At 48.0% G+C, this 21,744-nt stretch overlaps 3 protein-coding genes across 3 annotated transcripts; all 3 read left to right on the top strand.

Annotated features, from left to right (window-relative positions):
- Positions 1-675: 675 nt before the first annotated feature.
- Positions 676-2,627, top strand: LOC101776236 (receptor like protein 3). The gene is given in 2 exon segments (XM_022825713.1): positions 676-2,351; positions 2,354-2,627. Coding segments are annotated over 2 exon segments (1,671 nt in total). The 5' UTR covers positions 676-841; the 3' UTR covers positions 2,515-2,627.
- Positions 2,628-12,467: 9,840 nt separating this feature from the next.
- LOC111256955 (tyrosine-sulfated glycopeptide receptor 1-like) lies at positions 12,468-16,884 on the top strand. Its single transcript, XM_022825709.1, has one exon. The coding sequence runs from the start codon at positions 12,611-12,613 to the stop codon at positions 15,785-15,787; it is 3,177 nt and encodes a 1,058-aa protein (XP_022681444.1). The 5' UTR covers positions 12,468-12,610; the 3' UTR covers positions 15,788-16,884.
- A 1,313-nt stretch (positions 16,885-18,197) lies between these two features.
- Positions 18,198-21,443, top strand: LOC105914642 (tyrosine-sulfated glycopeptide receptor 1). The gene has a single exon (XM_022825868.1). It carries the CDS (start codon positions 18,198-18,200, stop codon positions 21,348-21,350), a length of 3,153 nt encoding a protein of 1,050 aa, XP_022681603.1. The 3' UTR covers positions 21,351-21,443.
- The last annotated feature ends 301 nt before the right edge of the window (positions 21,444-21,744 follow it).

Raw genomic sequence — 21,744 nt, forward strand, 5'->3', positions numbered from 1 at the left:
TGTCACATTGGATGTTTGGATACTAATTAGAAGTATTAAACATAGTCTAATTATAAAACTAATTACACAGATGGAGTCTAATTCGTGAGACGAATCTATTAAGCTTGATTAGTTCATGATTTGACAATGTGGGAGTCTAATTCGCGAGATGACTCTATTAAGCTTAATTAGTCCATGATCTGACAATGTGGTGCTACAGTAACCATTTGTTAATGATGGATTAATTAGCCTTAATAGATTTGTCTCGCGAATTAGACTCCATCTGTGTAATTAGTTTTGTAATTAGCTTATATTTTGGTCCTCCTAATTAGCATCCGAACATCTGATGTGACCCTGCTAAAGTTTAGCACCTCGTATCCAAACATCCCCTAGCAGGCTGTGCGTTATGTGTGACGTCACTATATCACATCAGGCTGTGCGTTATGTGTGACGTCACTATATCACATCAGGTAAATCACGGCAGTGATTCAACAAGGATTGATTCGAGGATGACTAGAAAAAGCAAATATTTCGTAGGGTCAGTTGGACTTCTTTTATGGATTATAGCAGGTAGCCACCAATGAAGCATACAAGTGTGAACAACAAGCTGCTGCTTTGCCTATTCTATACTGCATTAAAAACGTACAATGATAATGAGGATTCTCCTATAGTAGCATATGATCCTTGACTTCATTTTTTCTTTGTAGCGACCACGACTAGAAGGGATCAGCAAGATGGAGGCAGGAGCCACCTCCTTCTTCTACCTTATGCTCTTCCCTGATTAGACTCAGAACATTGGTATCTCATCTAGACAGGAAACAAGTTAAGCGTCTGGTTTCCATGCTACTTTCAACAGGAAGCCATGCAGCCACTCCAATTTCCATACAAGAACTACAGCAGTAGGTTACCCATACCTTCCCTTGGCTTTGCTGCTCTGCTGCTGATCTCTTTGGCCACCCTCACCAGCTCTTGCACAGAGCAGGAGAAGAACTCCCTCCTCCAGTTCGTCTCTGGGCTCTCACAGGATGCTGGCCTTGCAAAGTTATGGCAGGTAGACACAGATTGCTGCAATTGGGAAGGCATCACCTGCAACGGAAACAAAACAGTTATTGATGTCTCTCTAGCATCTAGAGGCCTTGAGGGGCACATATCACAATCCCTTGGGAACCTCACCGGACTGCAGCAGGTAAACTTGTCCTACAATTTGCTGTCTGGTGGCCTGGCGCTGGAATTGGTGTCATCCAGCAGCATCATTGTCCTCGATGTGAGCTTTAACCAGCTCAACGGAGACCTGCATGAGTTTCCTTCTTCAATCCCTGGACGGCCTCTACAGGTACTTAATATCTCAAGCAACTTGTTTACTGGGCAGTTTACATCCACTACATGGAAGGGGATGCAGAATTTGATTGCACTCAATGCCAGCAACAATAGCTTTACTGGGCATATTCCAAGTCATTTCTGTAACATATCACCATCCTTTAGTGTGCTTGAACTCTCTTACAACAAACTCAGTGGTAGTATCCCCCCAGGACTCGGCAATTGCTCCAAGCTCAGAGTGCTCAAGGCTGGGCACAATTACCTCAGTGGGACTCTCCCTGAAGAACTCTTCAAGGCTACCTTGTTGGAGCATCTTTCTTTTTCCAGCAATGGTTTACAAGGGATACTTGATAGCACGCATATAGTCAAACTCGGAAAAATGGCCATCCTTGATCTTGGAGAAAACAAATTCAGCGGAATGATTCCGGACTCCATAGGTCAGCTCACGAGATTGCAGGAACTCCATTTGGAGTACAGCAGCATGTCTGGGGAGTTGCCATCAACCTTGAGCAACTGCACAGATCTCATAACACTTGACCTTAAGTGCAACAATTTCAGTGGTGAACTCAACAAGGTCGGTTTCTCCAACTTCCCCAATCTAAAAACCTTAGATCTAATGTGGAACAACTTCAGTGGCACAATTCCAGAAAGCATATACTCATGCAGAAACCTGATTGCACTACGGCTGTCTTCAAATAAGTTCCATGGACAGTTATCAAAAGGACTCAGCAATCTGAAATCCCTCTCCTTCCTGTCGCTCACAAACAACAGTTTTTCAAATATAACAAATGCACTTCAGATATTAAGAAGCTCCAAGAACCTCACCACCCTTCTTCTTGGGTTAAATTTCATGAACGAGACCATGCCAGACAATGCCAGAATTGATGGTTTTGAGAATCTTCGGGTTTTGGCCATTACAGATTGCTTATTGTCGGGGGAAATACCTTTTTGGATATCAGGGCTAGTGAATTTGGAGATGTTGTTTTTGCAAGGTAATCGACTCACTGGACCAATACCAGCCTGGATCAATACAATGGAATACCTTTTCTATTTAGACATATCAAACAACAGCCTTACAGGAGAAATTCCGACAACATTAATGGCTATGCCAATGCTAACTTCAGAGAAGACTGCAGCTCATTTGGACCCAAGGGTCTTTTATCTGCCAGTTTATTCAGGTCCATCACTTCAACGCCGCATACCAATTGCTTTTCCTAAAGCTCTATACCTAAGCGGAAACAAATTTACGGGTGTGATTCCTCCAGAGATTGGTCATTTGAAAGCCCTCATTTCACTCGATATCAGCTTCAACAACTTGACAGGACCGATCCCCTCATCCATCTGCAATCTCACAAACCTGGAGGTTCTAGATTTATCCAACAACAATCTCACAGGTGAAATCCCAGCTGTATTGGAGAACCTGTACTTCCTTGCCGTATTCAACGTTTCTAATAATAATCTCCAAGGGCCTATCCCAACTGGCAGGCAATTTAATACATTTCCAAATTCTAGCTTTGCTGGGAATCCAAGGATGTGTGGACCTGGGCTTAATCACCATTGTACTTCGGTAGAGGTAGGTCTTGCGCCCACTGGCTCCAGAGGACTGTGTGGTGGTGACATCGTCTTCGCTGTATCCTTCAGTGTTTTCATTGGAGTAGGAGTGCTATATGATCAGATGGTACTATCCAGATACTTCGGCTAGGAAAAACTTGCTTCAGCAATGTGTCCTGGATTGAAGAATGAATATAGGCACTGGATGTAATCATGCAAATGAAGCTCTCAGCAAACAACGGGAACTTTGTAATAGTTAATACTCATATAGAAACATGACGTAATCTCCAGTGCTTTTGCTTGAGCAAGTCCGACTTCGTTGCTCCAAAAACATAATCCTGCAAGCAAATTCAGGAATGGAGCGTTTACTGTCAGTAAACAGAGCAATATATGTATCTACATCTTTTCCAGAGCACGGTAAATATTTTCAAAGTTTACTTTCACTTTTGGAACACACGTGCTAATCAGATTGCTTATCGAGGTGAAAATAGTTGCTTTTTACAGTACACTCTCAAAGAAATTAGTAGCTCAGATTGTTTGTTTGGGTGTAGACTACTAGTAGTAGCTTATAATCCAAACTTATCATCCTAATAATTTGTAGAGGCGTGAGATAACCAGCCGGTTTGGTGTGTATAGTGTGTCACTTAATCGTACCAAATTACCAATTATACAGGCAGGGCGAGCAAGATGGAAATTGACATAAAACCAAATTCTTCCATTTGGCTCGAGAATTTCAACAAACGGTCGGAAGCATCGCGCAGACAAGTACCAAACCGTAAATCTCCGTACGTAAAACTTAAGCTAGGATCTTGCCGGTGAGCGATTGCAATCCTTTACCTTGGGAGGGAGCAGAGCGGAGAGGTCGCCGAACGTACCACGCCATCGGGCGCCCTGCAAGAGCCCAGCACCCCCCCCCCCCCCCCCCCACCCCCCACCCCCCGCGCGCCCCCTCAGCCCCGGCCATCGTACGCCGGCGCGAGTGCGCATTTCTTCACCGCGCCGTCCCCCGCCGATGCTGCTGCTCCGCTTTGGGACTTGGGAGGCGCCTGTGTGTTGGGACTTGGGAGACGATGATGAACTTGTGCCGGACCACGATCGGGGCGGGGGGACCCAGACTGGGCCGTTTTAGATAGCATCTTTGTTCGGCCTGCGAGGCGAGTATTTTGGGCTGCTGGTGGTCTCTCGTTACGGACTGGGCCGCTTGCGGAGCAGTTTGGTCATGAGGAGCTTTTCTTTCTTTCATATTCTTTTTCCTTTTTCTGGGACCATTGGCCATCAAGCCTTCATGAGTATAAATTATTTGAAGCGTGACTTCAGCGATTATACTAGCGCCAAGAAACTATTCTTCTACCATGCAATGCACCGTGATCAAGAAACTAAAATAGTACTGCCTCCCACGGAACTCCACATTTGAAATAATATAGTACTGCCTCAATAGTACTGCTAGGACAACGTTTTACACAATTCGCCCATCTACCGTCTTCTGGTGCAAGTGGTGGCATCCTCGTCGCGTGTAGAGGCCCGGAAATCTCCTGCACCACCGTGCACATTGGCCGGTTCTCTGTCACGGTTAACCTCACCCTGGGAGTGACGGATGAACAATGGAGTCTCACCACAGTATATGGGCCGCAACCGGAAGCTGACAAGATCGAGTTCCTCGACGAACTTCGATCCGTTCGCAACCTCGTTACGCCGCTATGGGTTATAACAGGAGACTTTAACCTGATCCTAAATGCTGCCGATAAAAATAACGAAAACCTTAACCGAAGAAATATGGGCCATTTCAGGAGGTTTGTGGATGAGATGCAGCTGAAGGATTTGTACCTACACGGACGACGCTTTACGTGGAGCAACGAGCGTTCGAACCCAACCATGGCTAAACTTGACAGAGTCCTAGCGTCAGTAGAGTGGGAGATGAAGTTTCCTGGTGCTTTTTTACAAGCGCTATCTTCAGATATGTCTGATCACTGCCCTCTCCTCCTAGCGACAAATGCCTCCTTCAGTGCCAAGCCTCGATTCCACTTTGAAGCCTGGTGGATCAAGCTACCAGGGTACTTGGATGCGGTGCAACGTGGTTGGAAGTGCCCCCATACAGTTTCAGACCCCTTCACCATTCTTGACCTTAAGCTGAAAAGCACGGCGCGCGAGTTGCAAAGTTGGAGCCAATGTTGTGTCGGCCAAATCAAATCACAACTCTTACTAGCCAGAACCTTGGTCTCCTGGTTGGACAGGGCGCAGGAGGGGCGCCAACTCACAACTAGTGAAGCGAATCTGAGGAATGAACTAAAATGCAAAATCCTCGGTCTGTCTTCCCTCGAGAGGACAATGGCAAGATTAAGATCAAGAATGATCTACCTGAGAGATGGGGACGCTAATACCAAGTTGTTCCATATGCAGTGTGGCCACAGAGCTAAGAAAAAGTTCATCCCCCGACTGGAATACAATGGTGTCCTGGCACTCACACATGATGAAAAGGAACTAATGTTCCACAAATATTTTTCCGAAATATTGGGTTCCCATGTGCAAAGAACAGACTTCGTCAACTTGCCTGCCCTGGGTTTCCTACCAACAGACCTTCATCACCTAGAGGTTCCTTTCACTGAATCTGAAATCTGGAGCACAATTAAAATGATGCCTAATGAGAGAGCACCGGGGCCTGATGGGTTCATTTCAGAATTCTATAAGTCTGCTTGGTCTGTGGTAAAGGCTGACGTTCTGGCTGCTTTCAACGCCTTCTATAGGACTTCCTGTGCACAACTTCACAAGTTAAACGGGGCCCTGAGGATGCTAGAAAACCAAGAGAGTACAGGCCTATAAGCCTCATACACAGTTTTGCTAAGCTGGTTGCTAAACTCCTAGCTAACAGATTAGCCCCTGAACTCAGTAAGCTGGTGGACGTTAACCAAACTGCTTTCATCAAGCAACGGTCTATTCACGATAATTTCAAATTTGTTGAACAGGCTGCTAGGACTTTGCACAGGAAAAAGAAACCCTCCTTGCTGATCAAACTGGATATTGCAAAGGCATTCGACACAGTAAGCTGACCCTTCTTGCTGCAAGTGTTAGAATCCATGGGTTTTGGGCTTAGGTGGAGGAATTGGATATCAGTCCTTATCTCATCAGCCTCTACGAGGGTACAACTCAATGGAAGACCAAGACCCATAATTCATAATGCTAGAGGTTTAAGACAAGGTGACCCACTATCGCCAATGCTCTTTATTCTCACCATGGAAGTCCTCAACCGGCTACTGAAGAAAGCTGCCCAGGATGGTGTCCTTGCCCCACCAGCTGACAATGCCATACATTACCAATGCTCTATCTATGCTGATGATGTGATTCTCTTCGCAGCACCAAGTGTTCAGGATGTCACCACTATCCAGGAGGTGCTCAGGTTCTTTGGACGAGCATCTGGACTTCATACTAACCTAGGCAAGAGCTTGATAACCCCCATCTCATGTTCACAGGAACAGCTCGATAGAATTCAGCCTATCCTACCGATCCCCATCTTAGATTTTCCCATCCTTTATCTGGGGCTGCCTCTATCAGTCACGAAACTGAAGAAATGTCACTTTCAACCTTTGATTGACAAGGTTTCAGCAAGCATGCCAGCTTGGAAGGCACCTTTAATGAATAAAGCCGGAAGGCTTACCACAGTGAAGGCGGTAATGAGCTCAATCACAGTCCATACCTTCATCTCTTTGAAAGTTCCAGAATGGGTATTGCAGGAAATTGACAAGAGACGTCGGGGCTTCCTCTGGGCCGACAAGCCTGCAGCGTATGGTGGCCATTGCCTGGTGGCCTGGCCATATGTCTGCAGACCGCTCGCTTATGGAGGGTTGGGCATCCCCGACTTGCGCATCGCATCGCTAGCCTTGAGAATGAGGTGGCTATGGCTGAAGAAAACGGATCCTGGTCGTCCATGGAAACATATGCAGCTCGACTTCGAACAGGATAATGATCTGAAAAAACTGTTACAAGCTTCGATTCAGGTACAAGTAGGAGATGGCAACTTAGCGTTGTTTTGGGTCGATAACTGGATGGGTCAGGCCTCGTCGTGTACCTTGGCTCCGGAATTGTGCAACTTGATCAGGCCATGAATCAAGAATCGACGGACAGTAGCGCAGGGGATGCACCAAAAGCAATGGATTCATGATATTGTCGGACACCTAACCGTAACTGCGTTAACTGAATACGTCACCTTATGGCATCACTTACAGCAGGTTCAGTTAACGCCCGGGGTTGAAGATTCGGTGACTTGGAAATGGGATATCTCTGGTTCTTACTCCTCTAAATCGTTATGCAAGTTCTTCTACAGCACCTCCGTCAAGTTTGCTGCAGCAGAACCGATTTGGAAGGCTTGGGCACCATTGAAAGTGAAGGTATTCATGTGGTTAGCTGTCAAGAATCGGCTCTGGACAGCTGCTAGGAGGCAGAGGCGAGGATTGCAAGATCATGCGTGCTGTGGCCTGTGTGACCAGGAATCAAAGACTGCAGATCACCTCTTCTCCAGGTGCCCATTCTCTATGCAACTGTGGCATCAAGTCAGTGCAGTACTGAACCTGCACAACGCCATCCCGGCAATGAAGTCGAACTGCTAGACTGGTGGCTCAGCAAGAGAAGCGGTGTCCATTCCGGGCAAACAAAAGGCTTCGATTCAGCGTTTATGCTTGTTTCATGGAAAATATGGAAGGAACGCAATGAAAGGGTGTTTGCAAGATCACCACCAAAGGATGCCTCACAACTGCTGCAGGAGATCATTCAGGAAGGGCAACTCTGGTGCAAAACACCTAGCTGCCATAGGCTGGCCGATACCATCAGGTGTTTTAGATCAGCATTTCTGATTTCGGCCTTTCTGTGCCATTTGTGTTGTCGTTGCGGTGGTGTAATGTAAGCTAAAACATGCCTAAACCCGTGTGCGTGCGCCCGGATAGGCCCGTGATGTACAAAACTTTTTCTTCTTAATACAAAGATACACAGCTCTCCTGCGTATTCACGAAAAAAGAACATAAAATACACTATCGTGCACGATATTAAAATGAATTAGCGGGAGAAAACCAAAACAACACGTTTTAGTTCAAATGAACTAGCAAGAGAGCTAACTGTGGCGCCCTCAGCTCCATCTCCATCTGCACTGTCTCCTTCTCCTCCGGTTTTGTGGCGCCCGAGCCATGACCGGCGTGCGCCTCTACTCCGCCCTGATGACACACCCCTCTGCTCCGCCTGGGCGACGCCCATCTGCTCCGCCCGGCGGCTTCCTACTGGCGTGGAGGAGCGCAGGGAGGGGATGGGGCAAGCTTGACCGCGGCTCCCAACCGACGCAAAGGAGCGCGGGGGCGGGGGTGGGGCCGCAGGGGAGCTCCTCCACTCCAAATCTCCCCCACCGGCGCAACACCCCTCCTCCCTGCCAAATCTCGCCCGCCACCGCCCCTCCTCAGCCCCTTCGACATCCGGCGCTGCACCGCCGTAGGAGCGTGAAGCTCCCCGACGTCCCCTCCTCTGTCGGTCTCACCTCCAGCCGCTCCCGTCCTTCCCTCTCCCTGTTGATCTTGCCTTTCGACCGTCGAGCAATGGCAAAGGCCAACAAATCCAGCCACCATACAAGGTTGAAGAAAAGCCTAACATATAAACCCTACAGAATAGACACTCTATCCCACCATTCCAAAAGTTAGGTTGCCAGCTTTCAGAAAGCCACCTTTACAGAGAGCAAAAGCCAAAAGCTCTTTCTGGAAAGTTCAAACAACATGAGGAAGAGTGAGCTCAAATGGCCAAAATAGCAACCGGTCGCGAAAACACAGAAAACCGCGCACACCGGTACAACACGTCGATCACGCGTTCCAACACGTGGCCTGATGGAAGTTGAGTACACTATTGTATTCGTGCAATGACTGTCGATTTTCACTGGACCAAACCAGAGCTGCGGTACTTGCCCGCACGTCAGTACAACAGCTGTCCGTTCCGTTCCGGCCGCCCACGGGACCGGACGGATAAAGCAGTGTAATATTCCTCTGTCCAACCGTGAATGCAATTCTAAATAATGCAATTCTAACTACGTATTTAGAATTGCACTTTTCCCGGAACGGTATTTGAATTTGCACGCCTTCGTGTTTTTGCGTTGTGGTGGGGTCAAAAGTCTTGCGTTGTTCTCGAGTCGTGCTGTTGCGTTGCGGTGGGGGTCAAGCCTCGAAGTCTGAACCCGCAATTATGGACGTCGCCACCTCGCTCTTCCCCGTTTGCAGCCCGTTTTCAGAGCTCAGACTTTGAAGATAACTTTGAAGATACGAGACGGAAAGGGAGAACGCCTTTTCTCCTTTTTATTTTCCTTTCCTGGAATCCTGAATCGACGACGAACACGACGGGAACCCCGAACGCGACACGGACAACGCGTCCGTCCGTCCGTCCGTCCCTCCTCGTCGCCGTCGGTTTGGCGTCGCCGGTTGGCGGTGTGAACCAAGACCGAGGCAGGCGGCTAGGCGCTGGCCACGTGGAGTGCGGGGCCCGCGTCCACGCACACGCGCACGCCGTTGCCGTTGCCGTGGCTGCTACCCGCCCGCCGCCTCGCGTTCTCCTCGTCGGGTCCGGACGCGTACGGCACACGCTGCGACTGACTGACCTGCTGGCTCTGGCTGGCTGCAGGAAGCAGAAGCCCAAGCCCACACGCCCTCACACTGTCTCTTGTCTCTTCGACTCTTCCATGTTTTTGCTATGCTCCCGTTGGCTCCGAACCTGATATAAAATTGTGAAAGACATATAGATTACGAATATTATTATGAGAGAAATAAACAAACAAGTGCGAAGAGAAGAAACAAACCGAGTCCTACTGTGCAGAAACAAACAGAGAGGGATACAACGCCAGCTCAGCAGCTTCGTCCCAGTGTATCAAACTTTTGCGATTTCGTTCTTCAGAGCCTGGACAGTGCTTAGTGCCACCCACTTTGCTGTTCTGCGATCAACACCTCAAGGAGTATATTAGGCAACTCCATTAGTTTAGGATTGATTGCAATCCCAGGATAATCTTCCTTTATCTCTAGGAGAGGCTACTTACCCTCCAAGCTATGTACTCCTATATAATCGTTCAAAAGGCTCAAGCAACATATCCCACGCATTATACACAATTTTACATGGTATCACGAGTCTAGGTTACAAAACCTAGGCCTCCAGCTTTCGCTGCCCTCGCGCCGCCCCCGGGGAGATCAATCTCCGCCGGGAGCAGCACCCTCGTAGGATGCGCGGCCGATCCCTCTGATTCGCCGTGCCGATCATGGTCAAGCAGCAAGTAGATCGCCCCTCCACTCCTCCTGGCCATGGCGGCCCCCGGCTACGGCGGGCGTCCCTCCAGGCCGCGCCCCAACGACGGCCCCTGGCGACGGCGGCGGGCGGCCCTCTACTCCTCCAGGCCGTGGCGGCCCCCGGTAGCGGCGGGCGGTCCTCTACTCCTCCAGGCCTCAGCGGCACCCGGCGGTAGCGGGCGCCCCTCTAGTCGCATCCTAGCGCCACCCCCGACCGCCCCCTCCCCCAACGCTCCGTCGGCACCCTCGACCGGCGCATCCCGCGGCCCCGACCTCTCCCGACCGCTCCGTCGGCACCTCCGACCGACACATCCGACTGCACCGACCAGCATGGATCGGAGACGCCAGATCCGACCTGTTCTCCGCCAGTCAGACGGTTCTCCGTGGACCTCTTCCTGCTGCTGCTTTTCTTTTTTCCCGATCAAGATCAGGTGCGTCGCCTACTGTCCCGTCGTCGACACTCCCGAAGATGAGGTTGTCGTTGCGCCCTTCAGGCTGCTACGGCAACGCTCGTGATCAAGCCATCCTCGTCGGCAACGCCGCCTTTTTAGACGGTGGCGCCACCCATGCTGGTAGTCCTCATCACGCTGACTCTCGGTCCGAGTCCGCACCTATTGCCACACGCTCACGGACACCGCCGCCGACGTTGCTGAAGGAAGATGCAATTGCGCTCTTTAGCTGCACCATCTACCATCGCGCTCGGCTCATCGTCCTGCTGACACTGTCGACAAGAAGCTGCTGCTTTTGTGTATTTGGGCGCCTTCACTGATGCTTCGGACCCGTGCCCTTCTCCACGGCTTCGACCACGTCCACCTCGATCTCGGCTACTTCAGCACTAAGGGGCTACCATCTGCTTGAGAAGCCTCTTCAGCTCCTATTCCAGCCACAACATTTGTGGCGCATTAACGGTTGCGATTGCGAGGGGATGTCATCTCTTCGGCTTATTCTCTAGTCTCATCGTCTGCGTGCTCCCGTTGTGACTGCGAGGGGATGTTAGAGTATATTAGACAACTCCAGATATGGTTAGTTTAGGATTGATTGTAATGCTGGGATAACCTTTCTTATCTCTAGAGAGGCTACTTGCCCTCCAAACCATGTACTCCTATATAATCAGCCCAAGAGGCAACATATCCCCCGCATTATATGCAATCTCTATTGCTTACACAGACACCCGTGATGGCAGGCTATCATATAACCACCACTAAAAACCAATATGAAATGCGCAACTGCGCCCACTAAGCAAGTAGTAAGCACCATCAACATAATCACTCGACTAATAACTAGAATATGACTACACACCAAAAAGAAGGAAACAGAGAGATTTTTAGCATCACTACCTGAATAAATCTGATTGATATGCCATCTTCACAGGATCAGACATTCAGGCTATCCACACCACTCTTCAAATCACAATCATCTTTATCTTTCCCAATCCACCAGAAATCACACGCTGTCCAGTACGCTCTTCGATCGACTCTTGAATTCCCGGTCAGCAAGAAGAGCCAAGGTCCATCACGCACCTGTGGAAGAACCGGGGCCATGGAAGGCAGCTGCGAGCGTACGCGTCACTGCATCAGCAGCAAGGATTAAGCACAAAGCAAACGCCTCGGGCCAAGGCAAAGTCGACGAATTGAATCAGACGACCAAGAATAGGGGCGCCAGGTCACCCTCACCCACCACCTACTATTACCCTGCGCCTTTTTCTTATTTTCTTGCCTCCACCTGGGCCTTTCATTTTCCAAGCAATGTCCACACCTTGACCGCGACGCCGATGATTGCTCTAAAGTATTGTACGTGCCTCCTGGAAATGATGCTCTCCGTGTACTGAATCTTGCAGATCTTCAGTTTCTTTCGAAAAATTCGCTCCTTTTCCTGTTCACCAAAAAGGGTGCATCATCCTACAAAATAAATAGTGCATCACAGAGTGATCCTTTGTCAGTACTAATACTATGGTTAAGACAACAGGTTCGTTAAGTGAAGCTGGTAGGACAAGTGATGGCAGATCATGTGATCAGGTAAAATAAGGCAGGCTGTGCGTTATGTGTGAACATGGTAGGACAAGTGACGTCACTATATCAGATCAGGCAAATCACGGCAGTGATTCAACAAGGATTGATTCAAGGATGACTAGAAAAAGCAAATATTTCGTAGGGTCAGTTGGACTTCTTTTATGGATTACAGCAGGTAGCCACCAGTGAAGCAATACAAGTGTGAACAACAAACTGCTGCTTTGTCTATTCTATACTGCATTAAAAACGTACAATGATACTGAGGATTCTCCTATAGTAGCATATGATCCTTGACTTCATTTTTTCTTTGTAGTGACCACGACTAGAAGGGATCAGCAAGATGGAGGCAGGAGCCACCTCCTTCTTCTACCTTATGCTCTTCCCTGATTAGACTCAGAACATTGGTATCTCATCTAGACAGGAAACAAGTTAAGCGTCTGGTTTCCATGCTACTTTCAACAGGAAGCCATGCAGCCACTCCAATTTCCATACAAGAACTACAGCAGTAGGTTACCCATACCTTCCCTTGGCTTTGCTGCTCTGCTGCTGATCTCTTTGGCCACCCTCACCAGCTCTTGCACAGAGCAGGAGAAGAACTCCCTCCTCCAGTTCGTCTCTGGGCTCTCACAGGATGCTGGCCTTGCAAAGTTATGGCAGGAAGACACAGATTGCTGCAATTGGGAAGGCATCACCTGCAACGGAAACAAAACAGTTATTGATGTCTCTCTAGCATCTAGAGGCCTTGAGGGGCACATATCACAATCCCTTGGGAACCTCACCGGACTGCAGCAGGTTAACTTGTCCTACAATTCGCTGTCTGGTGGCCTGCCGCTGGGATTGGTGTCATCCAGCAGCATCATTGTCCTCGATGTGAGCTTCAACCAGCTCAACGGAGACCTGCACGAGTTGCCTTCTTCAATCCCTGGACGGCCTCTACAGGTACTTAATATCTCAAGCAACTTGTTTACTGGGCAGTTTGCATCCACTACATGGAAGGGGATGCAGAATTTGATTGCACTCAATGCCAGCAACAATAGCTTTACTGGGCATATTCCAAGTCATTTCTGTAACATATCACCATCCTTTAGTGTGCTTGAACTCTCTTACAACAAACTCAGTGGTAGTATCCCCCCAGGACTCGGTAATTGCTCCAAACTCAGAGTGCTCAAGGCTGGGCACAATTACCTCAGTGGGACGCTCCCTGAAGAACTCTTCAAGGCTACCTTGTTGGAGCATCTTTCTTTTTCCAGCAATGGTTTACAAGGGATACTTGATAGCACACATATAGTCAAACTCGGAAAAATGGCCATCCTTGATCTTGGAGAAAACAAATTCAGCGGAATGATTCCGGACTCCATAGGTCAGCTCACGAGATTGCAGGAACTCCATTTGGACTACAACAGCATGTCTGGGGAGCTGCCATCAACCTTGAGCAACTGCACAAATCTCATAACACTTGACCTTAAGAGCAACAATTTCAGTGGTGAACTCAACAAGGTCGGTTTCTCCAACTTCCCCACTCTAAAAACCTTAGATCTTATGCGGAACAACTTCAGTGGCACAATTCCAGAAAGCATATACTCATGCAGAAACCTGATTGCACTACGGCTGTCTTCAAATAAGTTCCATGGACAGTTATCAAAAGGACTCGGCAATCTGAAATCCCTCTCCTTCCTGTCGCTCGCAAACAACAGTTTTTCAAATATAACAAATGCACTTCAGATATTAAGAAGCTCCAAGAACCTCACCACCCTTCTTCTTGGGATGAATTTCATGAACGAGACCATGCCACACAATGCCAGAATTGATGGTTTTGAGAATCTTCGGGTTTTGGCCATTGACGATTGCCTATTGTCGGGGCAAATACCTTTTTGGATATCAGAGCTAGCGAATTTGGAGATATTGTTTTTGCAAGGTAATCAACTCAGTGGACCAATACCAGCCTGGATCAACACATTGGAATACCTTTTCTATTTAGACATATCAAACAACAGCCTTACAGGAGAAATTCCGACAACATTAATGGCTATGCCAATGCTAACTTCCGAGAAGACTGCAGCTCATTTGGACCCAAGGGTCTTTGATCTGCCAGTTTATGAAGGTCCATCACTTCAACGCCGCATACCAATTGCTTATCCTAAAGCTCTAGACCTAAGCGGAAACAAATTTACGGGTGTGATTCCTCCAGAGATTGGTCAGTTGAAAGCCCTCATTTCACTTGATATCAGCTTCAACAACTTGACAGGACCGATCCCCCCATCCATCTGCAATCTCACAAACCTGCAGGTGCTAGATTTATCCAACAACAATCTCACAGGTGAAATCCCAGCTGTATTGGAGAACCTGTACTTCCTTGCCGTATTCAACGTTTCTAATAATAACCTCGAAGGGCCTATTCCAACTGGCAGGCAATTTAATACATTTCAGAATTCTAGCTTTAATGGGAACCCAGAGTTGTGTGGCTCTATGCTACTTCGTCGATGCAGTTCAGCTCATGCACCTCCAGTCTCCACAAAAAAAGGAAAAAGGAAGGCAATTTTTGCAATTGCATTTGGCGTGTTCTTTGCAGGAATTGCTATTCTTCTGTTGCTGGGGCGTCTTCTTGTCCTAATCAGGGTAAAGAGTTTAACATCCAAAAATAGAAGGGAGGATAATGGTGATGTTGAAACAACTTCATTCGACTCCAGCTCTGAGCACGAACTGATCATGATGTCACAAGGTAAGGGAGACAAAAACAAGCTCAAATTCTCTGACATCGTGAAAGCTACAAATAGCTTTGACAAGGAGCACATCATTGGGTGCGGTGGTTATGGCCTAGTCTACAAAGCTGAGCTACCTGATGGCTATAAGCTCGCCATCAAGAAGCTTAATGGTGAAATGTGCTTGATGGAAAGGGAGTTCACTGCAGAGGTTGAAGCACTCTCCATGGCCCAGCATGAAAATCTTGTGCCACTCTGGGGTTACTGCATCCAGGGAAACTCGAGGTTCCTCATATATTCTTTCATGGAGAATGGCAGCCTGGATGATTGGCTTCACAACATGGATGATGATGCCAGCACAATGCTTGACTGGCCAACGAGGCTCAGGATTGCACAAGGATCAAGCAGTGGCCTTTCTTATATCCATAATGTCTGCAAGCCTCACATCATCCATCGTGATATCAAATCCAGCAACATCCTACTGGACAAAGAATTCAAAGCTTATGTTGCAGATTTTGGGCTGTCAAGGTTGATCCTTCCCAATAAAACTCATGTCACAACCGAGTTGGTTGGCACTCTTGGTTACATCCCCCCTGAGTATGCGCATGGGTGGGTGGCTACTCTGAGAGGTGATATATACAGTTTTGGAGTTGTCCTGCTTGAGCTGCTCACAGGATTGCGACCTGTCCCAGTCCTGTCGTCATCAAAAGAACTTGTCCCGTGGGTGCTGGAGATGAGGTCTCAGGGAAAGCAGATTGAGGTCCTGGATCCAACACTCCGTGGCACAGGGCATGAAGACCAGATGCTTAAGGTCCTTGAGATTGCTTGCAAATGTGTGAACTATAACCCTAGCATGAGGCCACCTATCATGGAAGTAGTCTCATGCCTCGAAAGCATCAATACTGGCCTGCAGACACAAAAGTCACTCAAGACACAATGCAGTTAACCAGAGAATATTGTAGCTAAATGCATACAGTAGAATGTAGATGTACCTTTCACTAGGGGTAATAGTTTTGAGTTCGGCTAATGTTATAGTGCATCTTGTACAGTTTCTGGCACATATGAGACCTATGTAACTTTTTGAAGAAAGTATTCAAATGGAACATCCCCCATCCCCTTCTGTTCTTGAGGTGGTATGTAACATGTAAGCCCTGCTCAGTTTCTGGGTCATTGTGAAAAAAGAAGCAAGCAAAAAATCGACCATTTTCATTGAGTACCTTCCTAACCCAAGTACTGGCACTAATTCTCCTAAGTGCGTTAAGTGCTAATCAGCTTTATGGCTCTGATCCACCGAATTCACAAACCACTGGAGCTTAAAGTAGGACGTGGAATGTATAGCTGCCAATGAGCATAATACGGTGCCTGGTCGTTAATTGGGATAAAGCTGCCACATGCTGAACAGGGTGTAGTAGAACATTGTAGGATGACATGCTGAACATGAAGATGCATTTCAACGGTCCAAAGTAAGAGAACAAACCATGCAAGTGGAGTAGAGCACGGTGAAGAATCCAATCAATTGCAGAACGCAGCCTCAACCGGCTGCACATGACTAAGCCTGACGTGTCCCTCAGCCTGCTCGATCTTGATGCGCCTGGCCGTACAAATACGAACCTGAGGACAACCCCCTTGTTGTCAACGTAGTGCCACTTGGGTGTCAAAGTCCGCAGGCAGCATTTCGTCGAACAGCCTGAGCGCGCTGCTTCCGCGGCGCCTTTTTCCTGGCCCCAGGATCGGCATTCCACCGACGAGCCCGAGGACGTCGATGATGGCTGGATCTAGGGAACGAGCTCGGAATGCAAGGGCACGGCGCGTGGGTGCTGGTGGTGATCAGAGGAAGGAGGAGCTACTGCATAATTCCCTTGTGAGATGTGGTGGCCCGGCCGGGCGGCCGGTGATCGGAGCATGGAGCCAATGTTGCGGGCGCCGGCACAACAATTGGGTGTGCTCGGTCTACGGAAAGTTGCGCGAGGCGTGTAGCGATGGCGTTGCCGGCGGCCGCCGATGCCAGCGGGACGCCGGGACCTCGGCAACCGCCGTGCCGTGCCGCCGGACAGGAGATTTAACAAATAATACTATTTTTCAAAAGCCCCCCTGTTTCGGATCGCGATTATTAATCGCGATCCGATATTTTCGAAAAGACCCCCTAAACTTTGCAAAAGTACCCCTAATCCGGATCGCGATTATAATCACGATCTCGTCGAATTCATGCGGATAAGCCGTCTTCCACCTCCGCGTCATTTGGCTCTCCGTTCCCCCGCTCCTCTCGACGGCGCGCCGCCGCCGCCGCCGCACCACCAGTCCAGCACAAGCGCGACATTCAAAGGAAACTCTTTAAGACTCCTGCGATGAGGGCCAGAAATGGGCAATTCGCTGGCGGCTCCGATTGCCAATTCGCCGCCCGCGTGGGACGAGATGGGGCCTCGTCCGGGGTCCAACCGCGTCGTGTTTGCCGGCGACGTGCGGCGGCGGTGTCGGCCTATGAAGACTAACCATTTTCGAGCTCTGAACAAGAATTTACAATTTGCAAGACCTGCGCTCTCTGTGCCCAGCGTGTAATATGCTCTACATCGTTTGTAGTGTACAGCCCAAACCTGTGCTTGTTGCATGCTGCAAGGATTAATCAAATGATCTGGAGCAGCGCATTGTTCTTGTGCCCTAAGAATCATCAACTACTTGATTTCGCAAATCCAGCGTATGTTTTCCCAGGAAATGTCTAGTGAATTTGGGGAAAACACGTGTATCGTGATGCCTTCATTTTCCTATGTGCCCATCTAATTCTCATATCACCATATATGAATGTGTTCTACAGATTTTGTCATGTACTAACTGCTAAGGTTAAGAAAACAGGATGGTTAAGTGAAGCTGGTAGGCCAAGTGATGCCTGATCCTGAGATCAGGGAAATCAAGGCAGGCCGTAATTATCTGTGATGCCTGATCCAAGAAATCACGGCAGATCTCCCCACGTTAGGCGGGAGTTTTCAGTGTTGGGTACAGCACCTTTACTGATTCAAGGATGACAAAAAAAAAGGCATATATTTTGTACGATCAGGAAGCTTGGTCAGTTGGACATCTTAATGGATCATATCATGCAGCCATCAATGAAACGTTGAACAAGTTAGATGCTATGTCCGTTACGTTAAATACACTCAGAATAAGATGATTTCCTATAGCATCTAATAGTTGACTTCATTTTTCTTTAAGGTGGCTACGACTAGGAACCCGATAACCAAGATGAAAGCAAGAGAGCCTCTTCTTTCTTCTACCTCATGCTCTTCCCTGATTAGATCATTTGTACTTTCATCTAGACAGGACACAAGTTAATCATCTAGTTTCCATTCTAGTTTAAATAGGAAGCCATGCAGCTAAACCATTTTTCATACAATAAGTCCAGCAGAAGATTACCCATACCTTCCCTTGGCCTTGCTATTGTGCTCCTGATCTCGTTGGCGTCTCCCACCAGTTCCTGCACAGAGCTGGAGAAGACCTCCCTCCTCCAGTTCCTCGCCGGACTCTCCCGGGATGCCGGCCTTGCCAAGCCATGGCAGGAAGGCACAGACTGCTGCAAATGGGAAGGCATCGCCTGCAACAGAAACAGGATGGTCACAAAGGTCTCACTGGCTTCTAGGGGGCTTGAAGGGCGCATCTCACCGTCTCTTGGCAACCTCACCGGCCTGGAGCATCTGAACTTGTCCTACAACTCGCTGTCCGGTAGCCTGCCGCCAGGATTAGTGTCGTCCAGCAGCATCATCGTCCTCGATGTCAGCTACAACCAACTCAAGGGAGACCTGCATGAGCTGCCATCTTCAACCGCTGATCAGCCTCTAGAGGTACTGAACATCTCAAGCAACATGTTCACAGGGCAGTTTACCTCCACAACATGGATGGGGATGAAGAATTTGGTTGCAATCAATGCCAGCAACAACAGCTTCACTGGAGAACTTCCAGGTCATTTCTGCAACATATCACCATCCTTTGCTGTGCTTGAATTCTGTTGCAACAAATTCAGTGGCCGTATCCCGCCAGGGCTCGGTAATTGCTCCCAGCTCAGAGTGCTCAAGGCTGGCGACAACAACCTCAATGGGTCAATTCCAGATGAACTGTTCAATGCTACCTCATTGGAGCACCTGTCTTTTCCTAACAATGATTTGGATGGTGCCCTCGATGGTGCACGCATAGTCAACCTCAGAGATCTGGCAACCCTTGATCTTGGGAGGAACAATTTCACCGGCAATATCCCTGATTCTATAGGACAGCTCAAGAGGTTAGAGGAGCTCCGTTTGGACAATAACAACATGTCAGAGGAGCTGCCGGCTTCACTAGGAAACTGCACAAATCTCAGAACCATTGAACTCAAGAGCAACAACTTCAGTGGCGAGCTTGTGAAGGTCAATTTCTCTACCCTGCACAATCTAGAAACTTTAGACCTTCTGTACAACAACTTCATTGGCACAGTTCCAGAAAGCATATACTCTTGCAGAAATTTGGTTGCATTGAGGTTATCTGGCAACAACTTGGGTGGGCAACTTTCACCAAGAATAGGTAATCTGAAGTCCCTCACTTTCCTATCCCTAGGTCAGAACAATTTTACAAACATCACAAATACACTTCAGATCCTTAAGAGCTGCACAAACCTTACGACCCTGCTTATCGGGGCCAACTTCAGGGGAGAGTTCATGCCACAGTATGACACATTTAATGGTTTTGAGAATATTCAGGTCTTGGATATTGAAGATTGCCTATTGTCTGGGGAAATGCCTCTTTGGATATCAAAGCTAGCAAATTTAGAGATGTTGCTCCTAGGTGGCAATCGACTCAGTGGACCAATACCAACCTGGATCAACACCCTAAACTACCTTTTCTATTTAGCCTTATCAAACAACAGCCTTACAGGGGAAATTCCAACAGCATTAATGAATATGTCAATGCTAACTTCAGAAAAGGCCGCAGCCCATTTGGACCCAAGGATCTTCAACCTGCCAGTTTATAATGGTCCAGCACGTCAGTACCGCATACAGGTTGCTTTCCCTAAAACGCTAGATTTAAGCAGCAACAAACTGACCGGTGCGATTCCCCCGGAGATTGGTCAGTTGAAGGCCCTCGTTTCACTCAATATCAGCTTCAACAACTTAACAGGACCAATCCCCACATCCATCTGCAATCTCACAAACCTGCAGGTGCTAGACTTATCCAACAACAATCTCACAGGTGCAATCCCATCTGAATTGGAGAACCTGCACTTCCTTTCCAGAATCAATGTTTCTAACAATAACCTGGAAGGGCCTATTCCAACTCGTGGCCAATTTAGTACATTTCAGAATTCTAGCTTTGATGGGAATCCAAAGCTGTGTGGTGGCCCTATGCTCGGTCGTCGATGCAGTTCAGCTGATGCACCTCTGGTACCCACAAAAGGAAGAAATAAGAAGGCCATTTTTGCAATTGCATTTGGCACGTTCTTCGCAGCTATTTCCATTCTTTTGCTCCTGGGGTGTCTTCTTGTCTCTATTAAAGTAAAGAGGTTAACAGCCAGAAGTACAATAGATGTAAATGGAGATGTCGAAACAACTTCATATAACTCGAGTCAAGTGCACGCATTGGTCATGATGCTGGGAAGTAAGGCTGAAGAAAACAAGCTCACGTTCTCTGAAATCATGAAGGCTACAAATAATTTTGACAAGGACCACATCATCGGATGCGGTAGTTATGGGCTAGTGTACAAAGCTGAGCTACCTGATGGCTGCAAGCTTGCCATCAAGAAGCTCAATGGTGAAATGTGCCTAATGGAAAGGGAGTTCAGTGCGGAGGTTGAAGCGCTGTCCATGGCTCAGCATGACCATCTAGTGCCATTGTGGGGATACTGTATTCAGGGAGACTCGTGGTTCCTCATATATTCTTTCATGGAGAATGGCAGTCTTGATGACTGGCTTCACAACAGGGATGATGATGCCAGCACATTTCTTGACTGGCCAACACGGCTAAAGATAGCAAAAGGAGCATGTCACGGCCTTTCTTACATCCATAATGTCTGCAAACCTCACATTGTCCATCGGGATATCAAATCAAGCAACATTCTACTTGACAAAGAATTCAAAGCTCATGTTGCAGATTTTGGGCTATCAAGATTGATCCTTCCCAACAAAACACATGTTACGACCGAGTTGGTTGGTACTCTCGGCTACATCCCGCCTGAGTATGGGCAAGGGTCGATGGCCACTCTGAGAGGTGATATATACAGCTTCGGAGTTGTCCTGCTTGAGATGCTCACAGGATTGCGGCCTGTTTCATTCCTGTCGACATCAAAAGAACTTGTCCCGTGGGTGCTAGAGATGAGGTCTCAGGGAAAGCAGATTGAAGTCCTGGATCCAATATTATGTGGCACAGGGCATGAAGAGCAAATGCTGAAGGTGCTTGAGGTTGCTTGCAAGTGTGTGAACCATAACCCTTCTATGAGGCCACCTATCACGCAAGTTGTGTCATGTCTGGAAAGTGTGGATGATAGCCTGCAGACATAAAAGTCAGTCAAGACATGGTTCAGCACTGCAGGCTGCAGCTAGCCAATTAAACATGATAATATCGTAGTTCAGTGCATAAAATAGATGTATTTTTCAGTAGAGGTACTAGTTTTGCGTTTCGCTAGTGTTACCGTGCATATTGTACAGTTTCTTGAACATTTTGAAACTACTTTTGAGAAAAGTATCCATCCTCCACCCCTTTTCTTTTTCCTTGAAGTACTATGTAACATGTACAGTGATCGGTGATCAGTTTCTGGAGCACAGTGACCAAGCAAAAACAAGTGAAAAATAGGTTCGATTGTTCAGTTCGTTACTAACTCAGGTAGTGATACTAATGCATTTAGGTGATTTAGCCCAGATCTTGCCTCTGATCGACATGCTTCAGAAACCATTG

The sequence above is a fragment of the Setaria italica genome, chromosome I (assembly GCF_000263155.2).
Source record: "Setaria italica strain Yugu1 chromosome I, Setaria_italica_v2.0, whole genome shotgun sequence".
NCBI lineage: Eukaryota > Viridiplantae > Streptophyta > Magnoliopsida > Poales > Poaceae > Setaria > Setaria italica.